Genomic DNA, 22,059 nt, shown 5'->3' on the forward strand with positions numbered 1-22,059 from the left:
CCAGGGGCTCGGCTCACAGGGGGCTCTCAGCTCAACCAGGGGCTCGGCTCACAAGGGGCTCAGCTCACAAGGGGTTCAGCTCACAAGGGGCTCTGCTCAGCCAGGGGCTTGGCTCACAAGGGACTCAGCTCACAAGGGGTTCGGCTCACAAGGGGCTCTCGGCTCAACCAGGGGCTTGGCTCACAAGGGGCTCTGCTCAGCCAGGGGCTTGGCTTACAAGGGGCTCTCAGCTCAACCAGGGGCTCAGCTCACAAGGGGCTCAGCTCACAAGGGGCTCTGCTCAGCAAGGGGCTTGGCTCAGCCAGGGGCTTGGCTCAGCCAGGGGCTCTCAGCTCAGCGCTCAGCTAAGGGATTGTGGGAGCCGCTCCAGAAGCAAATCATTAGCCCACGGCTTTAAGGACAATGCAGGTGTCAGTCGCTTGAGGAAAATTCGCCCAGCCTCCCCCGCCCCCCAAGTAAAAAGTCATTCATAGTGTTCAGGCCCCCTAGGGAACACAGCTTCCCTTCCAAAGCTCAGGCGCTTTGGTCTCGTCTCAGTTCCTTCCCAGACAGTCCTGACTGCTTCTGGCTTCTGCCCCTGGGCTGCCATCTCCTCCCATTTGGCAGTGACTGCGTCATTCTATCTACATGGCCCAAGTTCATTTCTTTCAAAGCATAAAATAAGTTTTGTTTTGTTTTGAGACTCTCACTCTGTCACCCTGGGTAGAGTGCCGTGGAGTCAGAGCTCACAGCAACGTCAAACTCCTGGGCTCCTGCCTCAGCCTCCCAAGTGGCTGGGACCTCAGGTACTCACCACAACACCTGGCTAGTTTTTCTATTTTTAGTAGAGATGAAGTCTCACTCTTGCTCAAGCTGGTTTCAAACTCCTGAGCTCAAGCGATCCACCTGCCTCAGCCTCCCAGTGTGCTGGGATTACAGGTGTGAGTCACTAACAGTAACTAGAGCCCAGCTAACAAGGAAATCTTCTTTAAAATACTGAAATATGCTTATGGGAATCGACCCAGAGGAAGGATGGTTTCTCTCAGGATTCTTTCCCAAGATTGAAGCCCCTCACATGTGACAGATCCATAGCACGGGGACTCTCTTCATTGAAGGATGAATTTAAAAATTGCTAAGGAAGATGGCTCCTGTAGCTCAGTGGCTAGGGCGCCAGCCACATGCATCGGTGGTGGCGGGTTTGAACCTAGCCCTAGCCTGCCAAACAACAATGACAACTACCACCACAACAAAACTTGCTAAGGAAAACCAACTCAAGAGTGCACTAGGAGATGGCCATGTTCCGCCGTTCTCTCTAAATAAATCCTCTGCCCAGGCCTCGGCCTGGAGAGGACACAGCCTTCCCATCACCCTGCCGGCCTTACCTCCCTCCTTGACCTTGGCGAGCCTGAGGAGCCGCCTGCTCAGCTGACCGCCTGCACCTGGATAGTTGATCCCTGGGAATGGCCATGTCTTGTGCCCAGGAATGGAGGAAGCCAGAAGGTACAGAGGTCAATGAAGGTAATTATTAATCACCATTTTTTTAAAGCAATGAAGCTTAGATATACTACACAAAAAGAGGAGGGTCAGGCAAAGCCACTTTCTCTCCAAAAATATTTTTGTTTTGTTCATTTATGTCTAGGTTAATGTTTAAAAACAAAAACAAACAGATTGGCCCCAATCAGCTACATCCTGTAAGGAGAAATCTTGCCAAAGAATAGAAGTTGTGCTTTTGAAAGATAAAAATCTTTAGGAATCAGAGGAGATAAACTTAGGAGTCAACTCTTTTATTACTTTAATAGGCTGCATATTTGCAAGTGGAGCCAGGTAGTACAAACAGTAATTGTTTCCTACATAATTCAGCAGCTGCTCAGATGATTTCTTCCCCTCCAGGGAGCAGGTATGTCCCCAGCCTGCCTTGTCATTGGGCAGGTGGAGAATGGGTGAGCCCTGCCCTGTCATCTTTGCTGGTGGCCGGTTCCGGCACCACCTGGGACCTGCCGCCGCCCCCGCAGTCAGGCTCTGGGCAGCCCGCTCTGTCCTCACCACGGCTGCAGCTGCAGGTACCCACCAGACAGAAGCTCGAAGGAGGGCCACACAGCATCATCAGTGCCACCTTCTCACTTGCCTGATGGGGAAACCGAGGCCCACAAGGGCCAACAGAGCTCTGGCTTCCCACCAGGCAGGGCTTGGAGCACTCTTCTCTTTCTCAGGAGAGGGCAGAGCTGCCCCTCCCCAGGACAGCAGACCTGGTCTTAGGTGGCAGCACCTCTAAACCATAGTCTCAGATAAGGCCTTCCTGGGGGGAGGAAGCTCCTTATCAGAGGCAGATGTGGGGGGTGGCCCACGTGGGCTGGGGGGGAGCGCACGGCCTGAAGCATTAAAGCTGCAGCTTTGCTGTTGTTATCTCCAGCCAAAACTCTGCCTGTTTTGCTTTAGGGGGTGGTTCTCAACCTTCCTAATACAGCAACCCTTTAATACAGTTCCTGTGGGTGACCAGCAGGTTGAGAACCACTGGTTTAGGGTAAACTTAACGGCATCCCAGATACCAGGATGGGGCCAGAGGTCAGTGCTCTGGGGGTCACAGTAGGAGCACTTTGGGACTGGCAGGGGGTCAGATTCCTCAGAGTCTCTTCTTAAAGCCATCAGGAGAGCCAGGCATGATGGCTCACACCGGAATCCTAACACTCTAGGAGGTTGAGGCAGGTGAGTCATTTGAGACCAGGAATTATAGACTAGCCTGAGCAAGAGTGAGATGCTATCTCTACTAAAAATAGAAAAACTTGGCTAGGCACCTGTAGCTCAGTGGTTGGGCCACTGGCCACATACACTGGGGCAGGTGGGTTTGAATCTAGCCCGGGCCTGCTAAACAACAACGACAACTACAACCAAAAAAGAGCCAGGCACTGTGGTGGGTGCCTGTGGTCCCAGCTACTTGGAAGGCTGAGGCAGGAGGATGGCTTGAACCCAGAAGTTTGAGGTTGCTGTGAGCTATGCTGGCACCAAAGCACTCTACCCAGGGTGACAGAGTAAGACTCTGTCTTAAAAAAAAAAAAAAAGCCATCAGGAGAACATGAGGACCCTTGCTATTCCAGAGCCAGAGTCCTGATTTATTTATTTTTATTTATTTTATTGAGACAGAATCTTACTATGTTGCCCTCAGTAGAGTGCTGTGGTGTCACAGCTCATAGCAACCTTCAACTCTTGGGCTCAAGTGATTCTCTTGCCTCAGCCTCCCTAGAGGCTGGGATGACAGGGGCCCCCCACAACACCAGCTATTTTTTGTTTAGCAGGCCTGGGCCGGGTTTGAACCCACCAGCCCTAGAGCATGTGGCCAGCGCCCTAACCACTGAACTACAGGTGCCCAGCCCACAGTCCTGATTTAGAAGTTTGTCGTCTCCCTCTTAGGAAGGCCAAGTCTGTTTGCTGGCCTGCCTGCCATGCCCAGGGCTCTGAGCAGGTGCCTCAGTCCTCCCCTGCCTGGAGGGGGAAGCCGGAGGCAGAACCTGCCCACGGGCCTGTTAGGGTCACTCCTACGGGTTCTCTCGGTACTATGAAGTACCCCTCATGGAACCATGAGACCGTGGAAGGTTACACATTGAGCTTGAGCATTCTCTGAACGATGCGTCTTGAATGTGGGACATCTGGGCGTGAGGATCCTTTGTCGAGTCAGAATCTCTACTTCAGTTCATTGTTGGTTCATGGCGAGTGTTTCTGAGAACGGTGATTCTCATTCCACCCCCTCGCCCCTCCATCCAATTATCAGAAATTGATTTTTTTCTCCCCTAAATAAAATAATATGAATTTGATTTAAACATAAAAAGTTTCCCCAGTTCTTCTTCAAGACCAAAACCTCCCTCGCAGGGGTTAATAAGAATAACCTGCTGGGTTCTGGACAAAAATAGAATTGGAATTAAGCATTAATTAGTGAACTCTGCCCCACTTCCCTGTAATTGAAGGTCACGGGCTCAAGACGGTGACCCTCTGCATCCGTTGTCTTGGAGATGGAATCTCTGATGCTGGACTCATAGGCTTTTGCTTAAGAATTGCTCAAAGTGTTCCTCAGATCCTGAATTCCAGTGGGAAGGCTCAGCCAGGCACTTCCAGGGCCCCCACGGAGCACCCAGCTCAGAAGGACAAAGCGGTTTCTGCTTCTCCCGGTCCCACGATTTAGCCCCACACTCTCCAACTAATCAGTGAATGATCCCCCGGAGTAATGATTGGCCCCCCACACACCTAGGCCCACTGCTCTCCAAATCCCTTAAAGTCTGTAACCCCAAACTCCTTGGGGAGTTGGCTTTGAGGTTTCCTCCTGGCATCTCCCTGTGCTGACCAACCTTGTGCATCAGGCGAGGAGGCTGTCCCGGTTACAAAACCTTCCAGCTCTTCCCCCGCGTGGCTGAAGTTAACCTTCCTGCAGCCAAATCCCGCCTACAGTTACTTTCCTAGGAACCTTCAAACGGCTCCATTATTTCTTCAGTTTCTGCCATGGCTCTTGACTTTCACTTCCAAACTCTTTTTCCTTCCAGGGCAAAGGTACTTGCAGTTTGGAGAGATTAACACCACCTGTGTTTTGTCTTATATTTGGTACATGGTTCCTCTTGGGGAGGGAAAAAGGGCTCCCCCCCCCCCATAAATCCTGTCACGACACCAGGCTGGTTTTCCTATTTTTGGCAGAGATAGGGTCTCACTCTTGCTCAGGCTGGTCTCAAACTCCTGAGCTCAGGAGATCCACCCACCTCCGCCCCCGGAGTGCTGGGATTACAGGTGTAAACCGTGCTGCCTGGACCCTTCCACCCTTGTAGGTTCATTGCTTGGGCTAACAATTAAATTGACACAAGACAGATGTCAATTAGGAGAAAAACCATTTGAATTACGGGCACAAGCATGGGAGTCCCATAAAACATGAAGGCCCAGATGACTGAAGCAGAGAAAGGAAAGGGGCCTGGGGCTGCTGGGGGTGGTGGAGACAAGACACAGGAGGATGAGGGGAGGAAACGTCGAGGAATAAAGGTTGTCTCGTTATAAAAAGTCTCTCAGGCTGGGCGCCTGTGGCTCAAGTGGCTAAGGCACCAGCCACATACACCTGAGCTGGCAGGTTCGAATCCAGCCTGGGCCCGCCAAACAACAACGATGGCTGCAACCAAAAAATAGCCGGGTGTTGTGGCGGGCACCTGTGGTCCCAGCTACTTGGGAGGCGGAGGCAGGAGACTCTCTTGAGCCCAGGAGTTGGAGGTTGCTGTGAGCTGTGAAGCCACGGCACTCTACCCAGGGGGACAGCTTGAGGCTCTGTCTCAAAAAAGAAAAAAAAAAAGTCTCTCAGGTAATAAAGTTTGCTGTGAACAGCACTCCTCCTGCTTCACTCACGAAGGTTTTCTCCACGCACATACATTTCTGGTGCAGAAGGGCGCTTTTCACAGCTATTCTGTCTAGTTTCTCAGCATAAGCAGCTCAAAATATGCCAAAGTGCAATCTGGGGTGGCACAGCCATATTTTGGGGTGGTGTGTCTTAGGCCCCAACATGCCCTTCTCCTGTGAGGGTTTCTCCACCACCTCCGGGCTGCCGTCTGGGAATCCTCAGGGGATGAAGGCAGGGTCTTTGGGAAACATTCAGGCAAAAGTTGGATCTTCCTTTACCACTCACGGCTCATCCCGGGCCTGCCTTGGAGCATTAAGCTCACTCAACTGCGGAGTCCTTTCTTTCCAGTGCTGTAACAGGGGTGTGGGGTCTAGGGGGACCCAGAAGGCTGAACAGGTGTAACTGGTACAACCCAGATGTGAGCTGCTCACGTACCTACCTGAATTCCCATCGTAACTTGGGAGAGTCAGCAGAATGTGCAAGAGCTGTCAACGTCAGGGACTTAAAGCTGAACCATAAAACAATTAGCAAGGAAAGCAGAATTTCAAAACTCTTATCTCAGAACAATCTGTATCTATATATATCCAAGAATTACCGGAATCGTATGATTCAGCCTCTGAACTTTGTCTATCCTTTTATGTGTTCAAAGTAATACTGTTTTTCACAGGTAACCTGCTTGGGGACACCAGTGCTGTTTCAGAGTGTCATCACCATCCATCCTGCTTCCTAAACCCACACCCTAAACTCATCACTGTTCATTACTGTCACCCCGTCTCAACCACGGTGGTCACACAGGATGAGAAGTTGTTTGAGTTGGTGAGGTTGGACTAAGAGGGTTCTGCATAGCTACCTGTCGTTGATGAAGAGTTATAATTTTGGGTAACCTTGTCTCTATCTGCCCAGCACTCAGACTTAAAGCGCTCTCCTTCTCCAGCCCTGGGGGAGGGCTCAGGACTCCAGCTTGGTGAGAGGCTGTGCTTTCCCAGGATTTCACAGCAGGGAAGGTTGACATTGTCCAATTACCAAGACTCCTTCAGGGATATTCTGGTTTCCGTCCTTTGTGAAACACGAAACACGGTAGGTAAGCTACTCAGGGGGCAGAAAGATCACTTGAGCCCAAGAGTTCAAGTCCAGCCTGGGCAATACTAGCAAGATTCCAGCTCTAAAAAAATAAAATAAACACGGTGGGAGCTACCCAGCATACATTTCCAAAACGTTTCCTTCTTTCCCTTAATCCTGGGCTGCGTATTTTCTGTAGCTTGCTATCCTACTGTGTTCCATATACCACACCTGCATTTTCAAAGACTTTCTCTTTTATTTGTGAGAGACAGAGTCTCACTGTCACTCTGGGTAGAGTGCTGTAGCATCACAGCTCACAGCAACCTCAAACTCTTGGGCTTAAGCGATTCTCTTGCCTCAACCTCCCAGAGTGCTAGCATTACAGCTGTGAGCCACCACACCTGGCCTCAAAAGACTTATTCTTCTGGGATGGGGCCTGTGGCTCAAAAGAGTAGGGCACTGGCCCCATATGCCAGAGGTGGCAGGTTCAAACTCAGCCCCAGCCAAAAACTCAAAAAAAAAAAAAAAAGACTTATTCTTCAATAAAATACTCAGGAACCCCCAAATAGGCGCAGCACAGATGGTCCTGATGACCACGAGGTGGCCACCTGTGCTCCCAGATCTCTAACCTCTCCCTCCTTTCCTGTTCTGTGCATTGTAAAACAAGGGACAGGAGACAGGGCACCCAGTGCCGAGGTGGGAGCCAGCCCTGGCTGCCACTACCAGGTCCTGGCCAGTTCCTGGAAGCTGCCTCACAGACCCCTTGCCTTGAAGGCCCACTGGCCAGCCAGCCTGGGTCCTTACCAACCACCTTCGTGCCGCTGTGTGGAGACACTGTGTCTGCAAGGGCAGACCAGCAGCCACCTACAAGCTGTCTCCCCCCCCCCGTCCTTCCCACACACCCTGCCCCACTGTCAAAAATGAGTCCAGGGGACATGGAGAGGCCAGAGCAGCCATGACAGTCCCCCTGTCCTCCTGACTAGCACTGCCCCTTGAGCTGCTGACACCAGCCCAGCTGGGACAAAGTGGGGAGGTGGGAGGTGCCGTTGCTGTGCTGGGGGTGCACGACGCTTCCCCATCCTGTGGGGACCCGAGGAACTCAGCTCAGCTCCGCCCCAGAGCTCAGTGTTCTGGAGTGATCAGCGTTGGGCTCGGGCCCTCCCCACTGTAAGGGTCACCCACCACTGCAGGCCCAGGGAGGGCTTTGCTGAGCCACCCACACTGGTGACTGTGCCTTCCACTCCTGCAGATGGTGTGGGAGGGTGGGGGGCTAGACCCAAGACCAGCTCAGCACAAGAAGCCAAACTTGCTTCTTTCCCCTCGAAACACTTTACTGACAACACTGAGAACGTGGAGCCACCAGAAGGCTCACTCTTGCTGGTGGGAACGTAAAATGGTATAAACCCTTAGGAAGTCTGGAAAATTCTCTTACCCACGTTAGTCGTGTGCAGGCGCACAGCTCAGCGCCACCGAGGGCAGTAACGGCGGCTCCCCTGGCAGACACACCCACGTGCCTGGCCCCAGCCAGCTCACGGTCTCCATCCCCAGGGCTGCTTTTATTATATCAGTAACACCAAAGCCTGCAGGGCTCACAGGGCTTCCCCAGTCGCAGCTGTGTGACTTGCAACTTGATCAGGAACTTTCCAATGTCATGTACAACCTCACTGGGACCAAGAAAGAGCAAAGCAGTTCCCTGCTCAGACAGAAAACCTGCAGGGGGAAGGGCCAGGAGTCTCGCCCGCAGCCCAGGCTCTGCTGGGTCCAGCTTCTCGGGACCATTCACTGGGACTTCCCATCCGCCCTCTGCTGACAAACCTGCTCCTGAGTCTTCCCTCTGCTCTCAGAGCCCTCCCAACCCCTCTCCAGCTGACCCCTGTCCTCTCTCAAGGCCAGGGCACCCCACCCCCATGGAAGGACCCTAACGGCCTCTCGTTCTTTCTTGGAACCTCGCAGAGCTCTCTGTGCCCTCAGCCGCCTCGTCTCCCCTGCCTCACCCTCCTCTGTGTCCTGGACTCTCAGCTCATCTGCCCCATCCCTGAAGCCCGAGCAGGGGGCTGGGCAGAGACCAAGAGCTGCAGGACCCCCTGCCCAGCCCTGGCCAGCGTTCTGTCCAGGGTCACCCAACTTGCAAAGTGCATCTGTACCGCTGATAAACGTACAGCAGCAGTACGAGGAGGTTCACTTCTCAAGGGAATAGAACGTGCGTAAGAGGCAGGCAAGACGGGGATGTCAACAGGGGTTGTCCAGGTAGTAATGACCACAGCAGCGTTCCCAGTGACCAGCACCCACCCCCTGCGCCTGAGACTCGCTGGGCACTGCAGGTTCTCAGAGCTTGTAAGTTCCCTGGAGATGACATGGGAGTTACTTCCCAGTGAGATGACAGTTTTCATTCCTGTTGTTTTTCTACCTCTTATAGAATAAAATTAAATTAGAAATTAAATGTTGAACAAGTTTAATAAAATATAAAAAAACTCAAAGCCTTTAAGGTGACAAAGAGAAAAATGTAAAAGAACTAGGAGTTGTGATCCCAGCTTCCCGCCTCGCAGGCAGAGCTCTGTAAGCTCCACACAGGATGAGGACCAGTGGTGCCCAACGTCACACCCGAGACGGGGAGGGGCTCAGAGTGAGGGGCCCTGCAACTGGATGTGGCCCAGGACCCCAGCTCTCCCCCAGTCAGGGTCCTCTGTAGGTGGATGTCCCTGAGTTCCCGCAGCACACTCAGGACAAGGGGCTGTAGATAAGTGGCACTCAGGCCGGGAAGTCCTAGTGAATGGTCCGAGGGGCTGGGATCGTGAACCTGAGGAGATGGCACAGAGGAACCCAAACCACGGCCCCTCGTATCTCTCCTGGTGGTGGCAATAAGGCAGGGACCCCACCTCGGGGCTCAAAGCCAGAGCTCTTGTCACAGAGGGGGGGAGATATGTGGCCCTAGAATAAATTACCTTCCCAAGAGGTGAGGGAAGGAAGATAGAGAGAGAACAGGTTTTGTATAACTCACTGGGGCATGAGTGCCAGAACCTTGGTTTTTACAAAACAAGAGAATGCCACCTGGAGCTGGAGCATGGCCGTCACTCCCACTGCTCCCATCGCCTGGCCCTGCAGCACCTAACCACAGCACGGTGCTCGTCCCGCCCACCCCACCCCTCTGCTGCTCTCCCAGCCTGTTCCTCAGGGGTCACGAGGGGGGCCTCAGGGGCAGCACAGCCAGAGAACACGCACTGGCTCAGAAGTATTTCAGCAAGGAAATGCCAACAATGGATTAAACTTAGAGACAGCTTATTTCCCCCTCGCTCTGAGGCACTCCTCAGGCTCCTGTGGGCTCCCCTGGGGCGGGGGGCTGCCCTTCCCCAGCTTGGGGAAGGTGGGCTGCTCAGGGGGATGGGGCCGCTCCAGAGGGTCCCGCAGACAAAGCTTTGTGTCACAGTCACTGTAGCCAACCAGCCGGTGTTCCTGAGAGAGTCCCTCAAGGCAGGGGTCCTCCAGATGGAGGCAGGGGTCCCCCAGTGCCCCAGTGTGGCCCCACCTGCCTGTCCTCGTGAGTGTGGCCCGGAGGAGTTCTCGGATCCTTTGGTTTTCCTTGGAGGTGGACTCCCAAACCACTTCAAGTTCACCTTCCATTTCTCTGAAACAAAGAAAGTAAGCAAAGGAAAAGTTTAAAATAGCACAATTTAATGGCTGGCTGTGGTGGCTCATGCCTGTAATCCTAGAACTCTGGGAGGCCAAGACTGGTGAATGGCTTGAGCTCAGGAGTTCCACACCAGCCTGAGCAAGAGTGAGACCCTGTCTTTATTAAAAATAGAAAAACTAATAAGGTGTTGTATGGGCACTTATAGTCCCAGCTACTTGGGAAGAGGAGGCAGGAGGATCCCTTGAGCCCAAGAGTTTGAAGTTGCTGTGAGCTGTGATGCCAAGGCACTCTAACCAGGGTGATAGAGTGAGACTCTGTCTCAAAAAAACCAAAAAACAGCACAATTAAAGAAATATTTATAGAGCGCTCATGAATGCTAACGTAGCAAGAACTTAGAGGACAGAATGCTCCCATCAGAGAACAGAGCCAGCCCGTTGTGCTTGTGTTCTGAAGCAAAGACGCACAGCGGCATGAAACACCCGGAGTCCTGCAGATGGAAAAACCCTAAAGGCCAGGCTGGCCAGGCTGGCCAGGCAGATGCTACAGCACAATGGCCTGGCCGCGGGTGCAAACACGGCCCGGCCCTACAAGGCCTCTTCTGTGTCCCCTCAGAAGGTCAAACAAAATGTCAGTATTGCTTTGAGGACAAAAGCTAATGCCAAAGCCCCAGATTTTTATAGAATGGAGAGTAGGTCTTGGGTCCACACAAACTGAGAGTGACAGAAAATCTCAAGGCCCACTGTGAACTGTGTGTCCCAGAACAAGGCAGGTTAGTGGAGGTGTGTGAAGGACCCTCAAAGAAAGCATGAGGGGGTGAAAAATCTGCAGATCTTCAAAAGAACCTGCTCTCTGAAAAGCTAAGAGTGTCCTGGGGGACTGCTGCCACTGGCCTGTTCTCAAATGGATCTAGAGTTTGAATCTACACTAGTCCCTGTGATGGGCATCCAGGCCGACTAGAGTGAGTCAAAAGCTAGAAGAAGCCGGGCGTGGTGGCATGTGCCCCCAGTCCCAGCGACTTGGAGCCTGTGGGAGGATAGCTTCAGCCTGGGGAGTTGAGCCTGCAGTGTCCTATGAATAGCCACTTCACTCCAGCCTGAGTAAGCCAATGAGAACCCTGTCTCTTAAAAAAAAAAAAAATTTAAAAAAGTTAAAAATTAAAAAAAAAAGAGCAGAAAGACATTTTTGAGAGAAATTAGGGGAAGAATTCAAAGAATGGGTTAAACAGTACAATGGACACAGCTGAAGAAAGAATTAAGTAACTGGAATATTGGCAGAAGAAATCATCTAGAATGCAATCCAGAAAAATATAAGATATTACAGAACTATTATTAGGCCAGGTGCGGTAGCTCACACCTGCAATCTTAGGACTCTGGGAGGCCGAAGCAGGTAGATTGCTTGACCAGGACTTGGAGACCAGCCTGAGCAAGAGTAACACCCCATCTATACTAAAAATAGAAAAATTAGCCAGGCATTGTGGTGGGCGTCTATAGTTCCAACTACTCAGGACCCCCCCCCAAAAAAAACTTTATTTAATAATAATGGATCATGGATATATATTTTTTAAAGTCCTTTTGTATTTTTTTTTTTTTTTTTTGCTGGGGCTGGGTTTGAACCCACCACCTCTGGCATATGCCCTACTAGTCTAGTGCCCTACTCCTTTGAGCCACAGGTGCTGCCCCTGCCTTTTGTATTTTTTAAAAAGAACTACTATATCCTATTTAAAAAATCAGTAATAAAAGTAACTTGGCTCTGGGATGGAAATGTTGTCTGGTACCAAAGAGAGGCAAATACAAGTCATTTCTAGAGAAAAACATCCTCAATTCAGGCCCTCAGGATCCCACTGATTAAACGCAACCGAGTATGTATTAACAGCAAAAAATTACTGTCTGTAGAAGCAAGGAGATGTGCAGACCAAAGCCAACAGAGCTAGATTTAAGCATCCCTCAATTTCAGATATTTGAATTATCATATAACTGAATAAAATATTAAAAGAAAAGATGTATTAAAATAATCAAAGACCAAGAAATTATTTTCTTAAATGACTAGGTAGATTTTCAAAAGAACCGGATAGAACTTCTGAAAATGAAATAGACAGTTGTTGAAATAAAAAACTCAGCTGTATGCAGTGGCTCGTGCCTGTAATCCTAGCACTTGGGAGGCAGAGGTTCAGAACCAGTCTAGGCAACACTGAAAAAAAGAGAAAAATTAGGTGGGCACGTGGTGCATGTGGGTAGTCCTCACTGTGCAGGAGGCTGAGCTGGGAGGACTGCTTGAGCCCAGAAGGTTGCAGTGAGCTACAATCAGGCCACTGCCCCCGAGTCTGTGTGACAGAATGAGACCCTATCTCAAAAGAAAGAAGAAAAATTATAAAACTAAACGGATGAAATAAAAAGAACACTGAACACAGATGAAGAGAGAATTAGTAAACGGGAATACTAAGCAGAAGAAATTACTCGGAATGTCAGCTAGAAAAACAAAGAAATGGAAAACAGATAAGGCAGGTGGAGGATTCAATGAGAAAGTCAAACATATTCAATCTGAATTTCAGAAGGAAATTTAAAAAGAATGGGAGGAAAGTTATGTTTTTAAGAGATGATGAGGGGAGGGGTATAATAAAGGGATAATGACTCAGAATTTTCTAAAACTAGTGAAAGCCCTAAAATCACAGATACAGAGTATAATTTATACCAAATGGGTAACTAAAAAGAAATTCACAGTTAAGTGTGTAACAACAAAACTGCAGAGTACAAGAGACAGAATAATCCGTGAGAGTAACAACCCTTCTCAACAACAGTGAGACGGAGAAGAGAATGAAATGCACTGAGAGAAAACGGCAGTCAGGGTAGAATTCCGTGCCCAGAAAAATCAACATTATCTTTGGAGTTAAAAGTGACATAAAATAGACCTTTGTGTTCCACTTCCCGGCATCTCCATCTAGAAACAATGACACTGGACGGCAGCAGCACAGGAATGGTGGGAAGCAGAGCAGAGCATGAGCACTTGCACGCGGGAGGGAAACAGAGGTGGTGTCAAACTCAGAGACTTTAGTTCTTAGATGGAGGGTCTTACTCTGTCCTGCACACTGGTCTCAAACTCCTGGCTTCAAGTGATCCTCACATCTTGGCCTCCCCAAAGTGCTGGGATTACAGGTGTGAGCCACGGTGCCCAGCCAAACTTAGATGTTTTAAATGTTAAATTATCTATGGTGAAAATTTCAAGAGTAACCACCAGAAGAGAAAAATAATACATAGCTTTCAAACCCCTAGGGTGCAAAAACAGAAAAAAGGAGAGGGTAAAAAAGTTTATTTTATAAATGAAATATATATACATATATATATGTATATATTTTAGAGGGAGAGTCTTACTTTGTCACCCTCGGTAGAGTGCTATGGCATCATAGCTCACAGTAACCTCCAGCTCTTGGGCTTAGGCGATTCTCTTGCCTCAGCCTCGCAAGTAGCTGGGACTACAGGCGCCTGCCACAGCGCCCGACTATTTTTTGTTGCTGTTTGGCTTGGGCCAGGTTAGAACCCACTATCCTCAGTATATGAGGCTGGCGCCCTACTCACTGAGCCATAGGTGTCGCCCTATTTATGAAATCCTAAACTGGCAAGAAACTTGGTACTGGCTCAACTTTTTAAGAAGGCATTCTTTATGGCAGTAAGAACTTCTGTGACTATAAAACCCATGTTAGGTAAGAATCCATTTTGCCTGGCATTAAGAAGAATCTGGTGGCCCAGCGCCTGTGGCTCAAGTGGCTAAGACGCCAGCCACATACACCTAAGGTGGCGGGTTCAAATCCATCCCGGGCCCACCAAACAACAATGACAACTGCAACCAAAAAAATAGCCGGGCGTTGTGGCAGGTGCCTGTGGTCCCAGCTACTTGGGAGGCTGAGGCAGGAGACTCGCTTGAGCCCAGGAGAGTTTGAGATTACTGTGAGCTGTGATGCCACCAGCACTCTACCCAGGGGGACAGCTTGAGGCTCTATCTCAAAAAAAAAACAAGAATCTGGCTAAGGAAAAACACAGACAGACACCTGCATTTTGCAGGGCCTCAAATGCACTTGTACTATAACTTGAAGAAAATTATATCCAAGAATTATGGTGGATTCTTCCAGAGAAGTATCATTCTGCACCCACCAGTTTATACTCCAGTCTGTCAAAGACAACACAGCCATCAGGAGCAGGCTGACCTAAATGTGAAACCAAAGCAAGGTGCAGGGACCCCCTAGTTCATGTCCAGAGAGCACACGATGCTCCCCCGCGTTTAAATCCTTCTCTATCCCATGTTGGAAGGAGCAAGGGCAACTGAGATCAGACCTCAGGTGCACAGCCCACGGGGACACACTGCACCCACAGACCCGTCATTACCACGCGGCTAAAAGGGAATGGACAGGCAGAGATTGTAAAATCCTCAGAAACAAAACATTCAATCAAAGATTAATAAAACCTCTAAGAAAATGAAATAAAACAAAAACATTAAAGAGACATAAAAGAGCAGAAAAGCAGGAAAGTTAGTGAGGTCAGTTGAAGAAGTTCAATTCAAACACAAGTTTGTTTATTTATTTATTGAGACAGAGTCTCATTTTATCACCCTCAGTGGAATGCCGTGGCGTTGTAGCTCAAAGCAACCTCAGACTCTTGGGTTCAAGTGATCCTCCTGCCTCAGCCTCCCAAGTAGCTGGGACAACAGCTGCTCCTGACAACGCCCGACTATTTTTAGAAACAAGGTCTCGCTCTGGCTCAGGCCGGTCTCGAACCTGTGAGCTCAGGCAATCCACCCACCATGGCCTCCCAAGTGCTAGGATTACAGGCATGAGCCAATGTGCCCAGCCTTAAGTTTAAAAAAAGAGAGAATAAAGAAAATGAGCAAATAAAATCAAGACCAACATTAGGTTAGGACAAAACTAAAATGTAAAAACAAAATCAAACAATCAAATAAACAAAATAAACCCAGAGGGTTTTCCCAGAAAACCCCACCAAGTCCTCCTAACACAGAAGTGCCCTTCCTACAGGCTGCCCGGGGCCAGTGGCCCTACCTTTTCTGCCGCAGGGCCTCGTCCAGGACATCCTGTTTGTCCCTCAGCATCTGCTGGAGGCGCCTCACCTCCTGAAGGTACTGTGTGGTCTTGCCGTGGAAGTCCTCCTGCTGCTCCGTCAGACGGTGGCTGATGTCTCCCAGCTTCAGGGCTGTCTGCTTCTTATACCCCTGGGGACCAAGGAGGCCTCAGTGAGCAAGGGGACGGCCTCTGCCTGGCTAGTGCCCCCAGCCACTGCATCCCCACCCACGCTTGCACCTGAACCCACTGGGGAAGGCCCGGGGAGGACATCTGATCTGGGAGGGCAAGTCTTGATCATAAAAGGCATGAAAAGTGATAAAGGAATTTCAGGTATAATAAAACCAAATTCCTAACTTATAGTTGATTTTTTACATGCTACAAATAAAAGTAAAACACTATTATGAAACTAATTGTTAGCTATCTTAGGAAAGTTACAATCTGAATGGAGCCCTAGACTACGGGGAAAGGGGGGCTGGAGGGGAGGGGGGAAGATGGGTGAAGAGAATGATACTGTGGGGACCACGCCTATGATTTATCCTATTAGGGTACATGTGAATTTGTCTAAAGGTTGAATATAAATGTCTTATCACAACAATTATGAGAAAGACATGATGGCTATGTCAACTAGTTGGATGAGAGTTTTTCAAACTGTATGTGGAAGCAACACACTGTATCCTATGATAGAATTAATGTACACAATTATGATCTAATAAAAAATAAGTTAAAAAATGAGAAAAAACCCCATAAAATATCACTACCACAGAACGAACTGGATGATCTTGCAAATAATCTACTTCTACAGTTTTTTCTTCAGGACAATTTTTATTCCTTAACCAACCAGTAAGTTAAGAACTCACCTTGACACTGGTCAGCACTGTTCTATCTTCCCAAGAAAGCTTCACACGAGAACCCAACAAGGTCATTCTCTGTTGTCAAATTCACTTATTTTTTCCCTTTCATTTTATTGTATAGTATTTAAGCTTTTAATGACCCTCTAATAATTTCTAAAATTGTGGTCATACAGACTGAGGTATAGTTCACACAGATAGAATTTTTTAAAGAAATTCTGACATTCAGCTCACATATCCCCCTCTGACACAAGGATTGGTTTAGTGTATTTTTACATTTCCAGGCAAAAGAATCTTTTTGCTTTGTTTATTAATTTCTGTTTTTCATTTTTGTGATCAACAAAGGTATATTTCTACTTTAGGGATTTATTAAGGCTTTCTTTGTGATCAAGCTATAAACAGTCTTTGTGACCGTTATTTACATATAATAAATTATACTCTATTGATTATGTTGTTAAACTTCCTATATCTTTTTTTATTTAGCCTCTTGCTCAGTCTTGGATCAAAAGGGGTGGATTAAAACTCCTATGATTGGCCAGGTGTGGTGGCTCATGCCTATAATCCTGGCACTCTGGGAGACTGAGGCAGGTGGATTGCCTGAACTCAGGAGTTGGAGACCAGCCTGAGCAAGAGCGAGACCCTGTCTCTGCTAAAAATAGAAAAATTAGCTGGGGGTAGTGGTAGGTGCTTGTAGTCCCAGCTACTCAGAAGCTGAGGCAGGAGGATTGCCTGAGCCCAAGAGACTGAGGTTGCCATGAACTATGATGATTCCACAGCACTCTACCCAGGGTAACAGAATAAGACTCTGTCTAAAAAAAAAAAAACCTCCTGTGATTACTAAGTTTCCATTTGTCTTTGTATCCTGAGGTTTACAACTTGTAAATCTGCCATTTTACTCACTGTATAGATATTCACAACTACTATATGTTATTAACTGCAGTCATTAGCATTACGAAGGTCAGCCTTTTAGTTAGTTTGTTTGGGTTTTTTTGGTCTTAATTAGTGCTTTTGGCCTGATTCTATCTTGGCAGATGTAAAAACTTCAATCTTGCTTTCTTTCTGTTTGCATAAATCTGGGTTATCTTCGCTCATCCTTTAATGTATTTATTAATTTTCTTGGAAACAGGGTATTGCTCTGTTTCCACACTACCATGCCTGGATAATTAAAAACATTTTTTTTGGTGGCAGGTGCCTGTAGTCCCAGCTACTCGGGAGGCTGAGGCAAGAGAATCACCTAAGCCCAAGAGCTGGAGGTTGCTGTGAGCTGTGTGGTGCCACAGCACTCTGCTGAGGGTGACAAAGTAAGACTCTGTCTCTAAAAAAAAAAAAAAAATTATTTTTGTAGCGATGGGGTCTTGCTGTGTTGCTTAGGCTGGCCTCAAACTCCTGAGGTCAAGTGAGCCTCTTGCCTTAGCCTTCCCAAGTGCTGAGTCACCACGCCTGGCCATTCTTTTATTTTAAATCTTTCTGAAACACTATGTTTCAGATGGTGTCTTGGAGCCAGTGGGGAATAGTATTTTCTTTTGCGAACCAATCAAAAAATACTGTTTTCTCTAGTGGGTGAATTAAGAGAACTTACATTTATTTCTACGACAGATTTGTTTTATTGTTTCATCTCCACGTGTTTTAAGTATTTTAAGGAATGAAGTCGACTTTCTTCACTCTCTTTGCTGTGACAGCTGTGTTAGGAGTGAGCCCCTTGAGCCTCCCTTATTCAGACGGCTTTATCTCACGTTTCTACTCCTCTCTTTTTCACAGGATCCCTATGAAAAGCAACTACATGAGTTCATGACCTTGTTTTCACGTTTCCTCTCTCTGTTCACCTGTTTATATAAGCTTAAGTTCCATCTGATGTTTTAGCTTTGAATGATATCCCTTGGGCGGCGCCTGTAGCTCAGTGGTTACGGTGCCGGCCACATACACTGGAGCTGGTGGGTTCGAACCCGGCCTGGGCCAGCTAAACAACAATGACAACTACAATAAAAAAATAGCCAGGAGTTGTGGCGGGCACCTGTGCTCCCAGTCAGTCAGGAGGCTGAGGCAAGAGAATCGCTTGAATCCAAGAGTTTGAGGTTGCTGTGAGCCGTGACACTATGGCACTCTACCCAGGGTGATAATAAGACTCTGTCTCAAAAATAAATAAATAAACGATACCCCTTGACTCTTAGTTATTACATTTGAAGCAACTAGCAAGTTTACTCTATCCCCTACCTCCCCCTCATCAGTCTTCCTTGATTGTATTATTTGATTACACATTGTCAGAAAACATTGACATTCTATTCTCTCAGCCACTTTTTTTCAGTCTCATCTCACATTTAAACATATTCTTTGCTCAATATGAGTTCATTTCTTGGTGGGCACAACTCACACTGATTGATCCTTAGAAAAGGCTGATGAAAGCAATGTTCCCAGAGCTTTTTTTTTCTTTCTTTCTTTCTTTTTTTTTTGAGACAGAGTCTCACTATGTCAAGGGCAGGGGAGGGGGCACAGTGACAGTGGCTTTCTTTGGGCAGAGAAATTGGAAGGTGCAACCAGGATTAAGGCAAGAGAAGAGAAGTCAAAGCTGCTCTCTAACAGAGCCAAACAAATGCAGGGCTTGAAGAGAGAGCTGGGGCATTAATTTAACAATAGAACCTAGAGATTCTCCCATATCTTTTTTTTTTTTTAAACAACTGCATAGCTATAGGGTGAAAAGTTTGTGTTTGTTCTTTAAAATAGTTTAACACAGCAAAACGCACACAAACTTGATGTCCACATGTACTCTGCTGAGCAGATGAGCCAAGGCTCATTCAGTACACCGAGCAGCACTATTTCCACCAGCAAAACCCCACACTGTTTCACGCCATGGATCAGAGTGACCTACACAGGCAAAATGTGCCATTTTCTTATTTATTTATTTATTTATTTATTTTTAGATAAGAATCTTACTATGTTGCCCTGGGTAGAGTGCCATGGTATCACAGCTCACAGCAACCTCAAACTCTTTGGTCTTAAGTGATTCTCTTGCCTCAGCCTCCCAAGTAGCTGGAACTGCAGGTGCCTGCCTCAATGCCTGGCTATTTTTCTGTTGCTGTTGTCACTGTTGCTTAACTGTCCCAGGCTGGGTTTGAACCTGCCACCCTTGGTGCATGTGGCTGGTGCCGTAACCACTGTGCTATGGGCACCGAGGCTGAAATGTGTCATTTTCTTAAACACAAAAATCTATACCAGTAAGCCATTGTTCTCCCTTCAAAATGGGATCTCTGAGACCAAGTGACCACTTACCTTGACTTTTTCCTCTAACTTCCCCAAGCGAATATTGCCTTTTATGATTTTGTTGATAACTCCATGCTTCTCACTTTCTAAACATTTAGCCTAAGGAAAAAGGTGGAAAAAAAAAATAAGTGGGCTCTCAGTTTTACATAAAAGTTAAAATAATAAAGTCTTTTTTTATATAATAAAGTATCAAGCAATAGACCAGGTGCAATGCCTCACACCTATAAGCCTTTCAGCACTTAGGGAGGATGAGGCAAGATTGCTTGAGCTTAGGACTTCAAGACCAGCCTGGCCAATAGTAAGACTTATCTACAATTTTTTTTTTTTTTTAAATCAGCTGGGTATAGTGGCTGGAGTCCCAGTTACTTGGGAGGCTGAGGCAGGAGGACTGAGCGCTTAAGCCCAGGAGTTTGAAGCTGCAGTGAGCTATGACGCCCTCCCTGCCCCAGCTAGGTGGAAGCCAGTTTGGCCACTCCAGCCTGGAAGACAGAGCAAGACCCCTGCCAAAGGATCAAGGAATAAATTATTGTGCAAAGATATTACTTCTTACAAGTAATCTGCATTCTGAGACCTATCCTGCCCCATTCCCCATCTGCTCCCACCTCCAGTTTCCTGTGTGGGGGCTGGGGCCAAGCTCAGGAGACAGCGGGAGACAGGCAGGGGCAGGGAGCACAGGGGCTGTCAGCTGTGCACAAAGACAAGCTCTCTGAGCTGCAGACCAGGGCAATTAGGGGCCTTGCCGGCTTCCAGCCCACATCTCTGTTTTAGTGGAAATCATTCTTTCAATCACATCCTAGGAGTGAGTGCCAAGACGCAAACAAATCTGTAACTTGACTAATCTGATCACTTAATAGAAATGCACAATGCTGTTCTCTAAATGAAACATGACAGGGAGGTCATTTGAAACTGAACGATTTAGATTAATATCCAGATGGGAAATGATCAACTAGGTGCTATAAATTAACTATTTCAGACACTAAAATTTAAAAAAGGTACAAGAGAGCACTTTCTAAGTGGCCAGTGGTGACAGGTTTTCTAGAAAGGAAAGCTAAGACACACAGAGTTGAACAGCGTGCCCTGAGTCTCACAGAAAACCAGTCCTGGACGGGTTAGCAAGTAAGACGTCAGTGGAGATAATGAAAGAAGATGTGACATGGAACTTGGGGAAATGGAGTTGTTTGTAGCTACAGGTAATCAGTGGAGGCCTCCCTCTGCCCAAACACAGGTGGGGAGGGGTGGGCTCTCATGAGGCCCAGGAGACCAGCAGGGTGAGGCAGGAGCACACGGCCCAGTCCCAGGACAGAGCGGAGGCTGGCAGGGGGGCCAGCACCACCCCCCCCCGAACTGGGCACTCCCAGGGGCAAGGAGCCTGCATGGCCACGGGGATGTGTCCGCCCTGAGCCTGGTTACACAGGCCCTGGAGCACACTGGGTGTGTGCACAGAGGTCCCTGGTGACAGGTGGAGCTGTGAGCAGCTCCCCACATCCTACACTGCAGCATCAGCTCTGAGTGGTCTGAGGATTCTACACATGGGCCCAGCTTTCAGATCATTATAAAACAGAGGTTCTCAAACTGTGGGTCACATCCCATTTGTAACAATGAAAATACACCGTGGCTTTAGGAAGGTTGAGAACCACTGTTAAAGTCAAGGGGGGAGGAGGGAACACATTTTAATAACAGTCTGTAGGCTTCGTCTGTAACTTCTACATATCTGGACACACAGTATGTGGCCGCCATTTGCAATCCTATCCTGGGCTACAAATATGAGGGATGGGCCTAGGGGACCCTATCTGGGGGTCAAGGAGACTCTGACTTCATCCTGGAAGCCTGTGATGCTCTCTGACCTCTGTAGAAGGAACAGGGCCTGCGCCCCGGGGACAGGGATCCTGCGTGTCCTATCCTGCAAACAAGATGGCTTCACATCACAGGGGCGCTGACACGTGGGACTGTCTGTTGGATAAACAGTATTCGGCACTTTACATTTTCAGTAAGCGTTTGCTCTGCCCTTTATCCTGGGGGGTGAGCCCGGTGGGCACAGCAGAAGGGAACCCGGGCACTTAAGCACAGCCACAGAAAACACCGCAGAGTTGAGCACTGCGGTTGGACGGCAGCTTTCCAGGAGGTGCATCCGGGGTCAGAGGCCCGAGCACTTTCAAGCCTCCTTCCATGCTGTCGAGTTTAAACTGCCTTCCAGACGACTCCAGGAAGGACTTGGAAAATAGCAGTGACGTATGACCATGTTCCCCACCCTCCTGCTAGCACAGCAACTATTACAACTGTGAAAAGGTTTTGTAACACTAAGTACGAAATGGTATCTCAAGACTGGATTAATCAGCATTTCTGTTATTACAAGCAAAGGTCAACATTTTTCCCCAAGAGGTGCACACAATTTATGTTCTCTTGTACAAACAAGAACTGAAAGCCCAGGTCCAGTTTTTTACGGAGGAACTTAAGTTTCTGTCTAAGAAGCAGGAAGGAGCCTGTGACTCAGCCCGACAGACTCTGCACCTTCTTCACCCCGAGAGCAGCCCAGTCACTCCCTGGCCTGCCCGTCTCTGAGCCTCACAGACCGGCGCCGGCTCCTTTTCTAATGACAGGTGTTAACTGTTACCTTCAGGCCTGTCCTGCCAGAGATTTCCCACACTGTGTAAACCAGCGTGCTTCAAAGCACTTAAGCCATATGTGTGCAACGCAGAAAACAAAATGCAAAAAGTCACCAGTAATCCTTGATTTGGAGATGACGCACTGTTACACTTTGGGGCAAATCTAGGGTGACCAGATTTTAACATCGGTAAGGCGGGACAACATGGGGGGGGCAGGGGCCGGGGCTGGGCAGGGCCTGACAACAGTGCAAACTTCGATAAGCAGTTCT

General features: G+C 48.3%; 1 protein-coding gene across 1 annotated transcript in view; it reads right to left on the reverse strand.

The window, feature by feature from the left end:
• Window positions 1-8,853: 8,853 nt before the first annotated feature.
• CEP89 (centrosomal protein 89) overlaps window positions 8,854-22,059 on the reverse strand; it is a 68,083-nt gene continuing 54,877 nt past the window's right edge. The window contains 3 exon segments of the mRNA XM_023518356.1: window positions 8,854-10,016; window positions 15,064-15,233; window positions 19,197-19,286. Of these exon segments, the coding sequence (XP_023374124.1) occupies window positions 9,671-10,016; window positions 15,064-15,233; window positions 19,197-19,286 (606 nt within the window). The 3' untranslated portion in view covers window positions 8,854-9,670.

Source organism: Otolemur garnettii, unplaced genomic scaffold (assembly GCF_000181295.1).
Source record: "Otolemur garnettii isolate 467f Iridium unplaced genomic scaffold, OtoGar3 scaffold00135, whole genome shotgun sequence".
NCBI classification, from domain to species: Eukaryota; Metazoa; Chordata; class Mammalia; order Primates; family Galagidae; genus Otolemur; species Otolemur garnettii.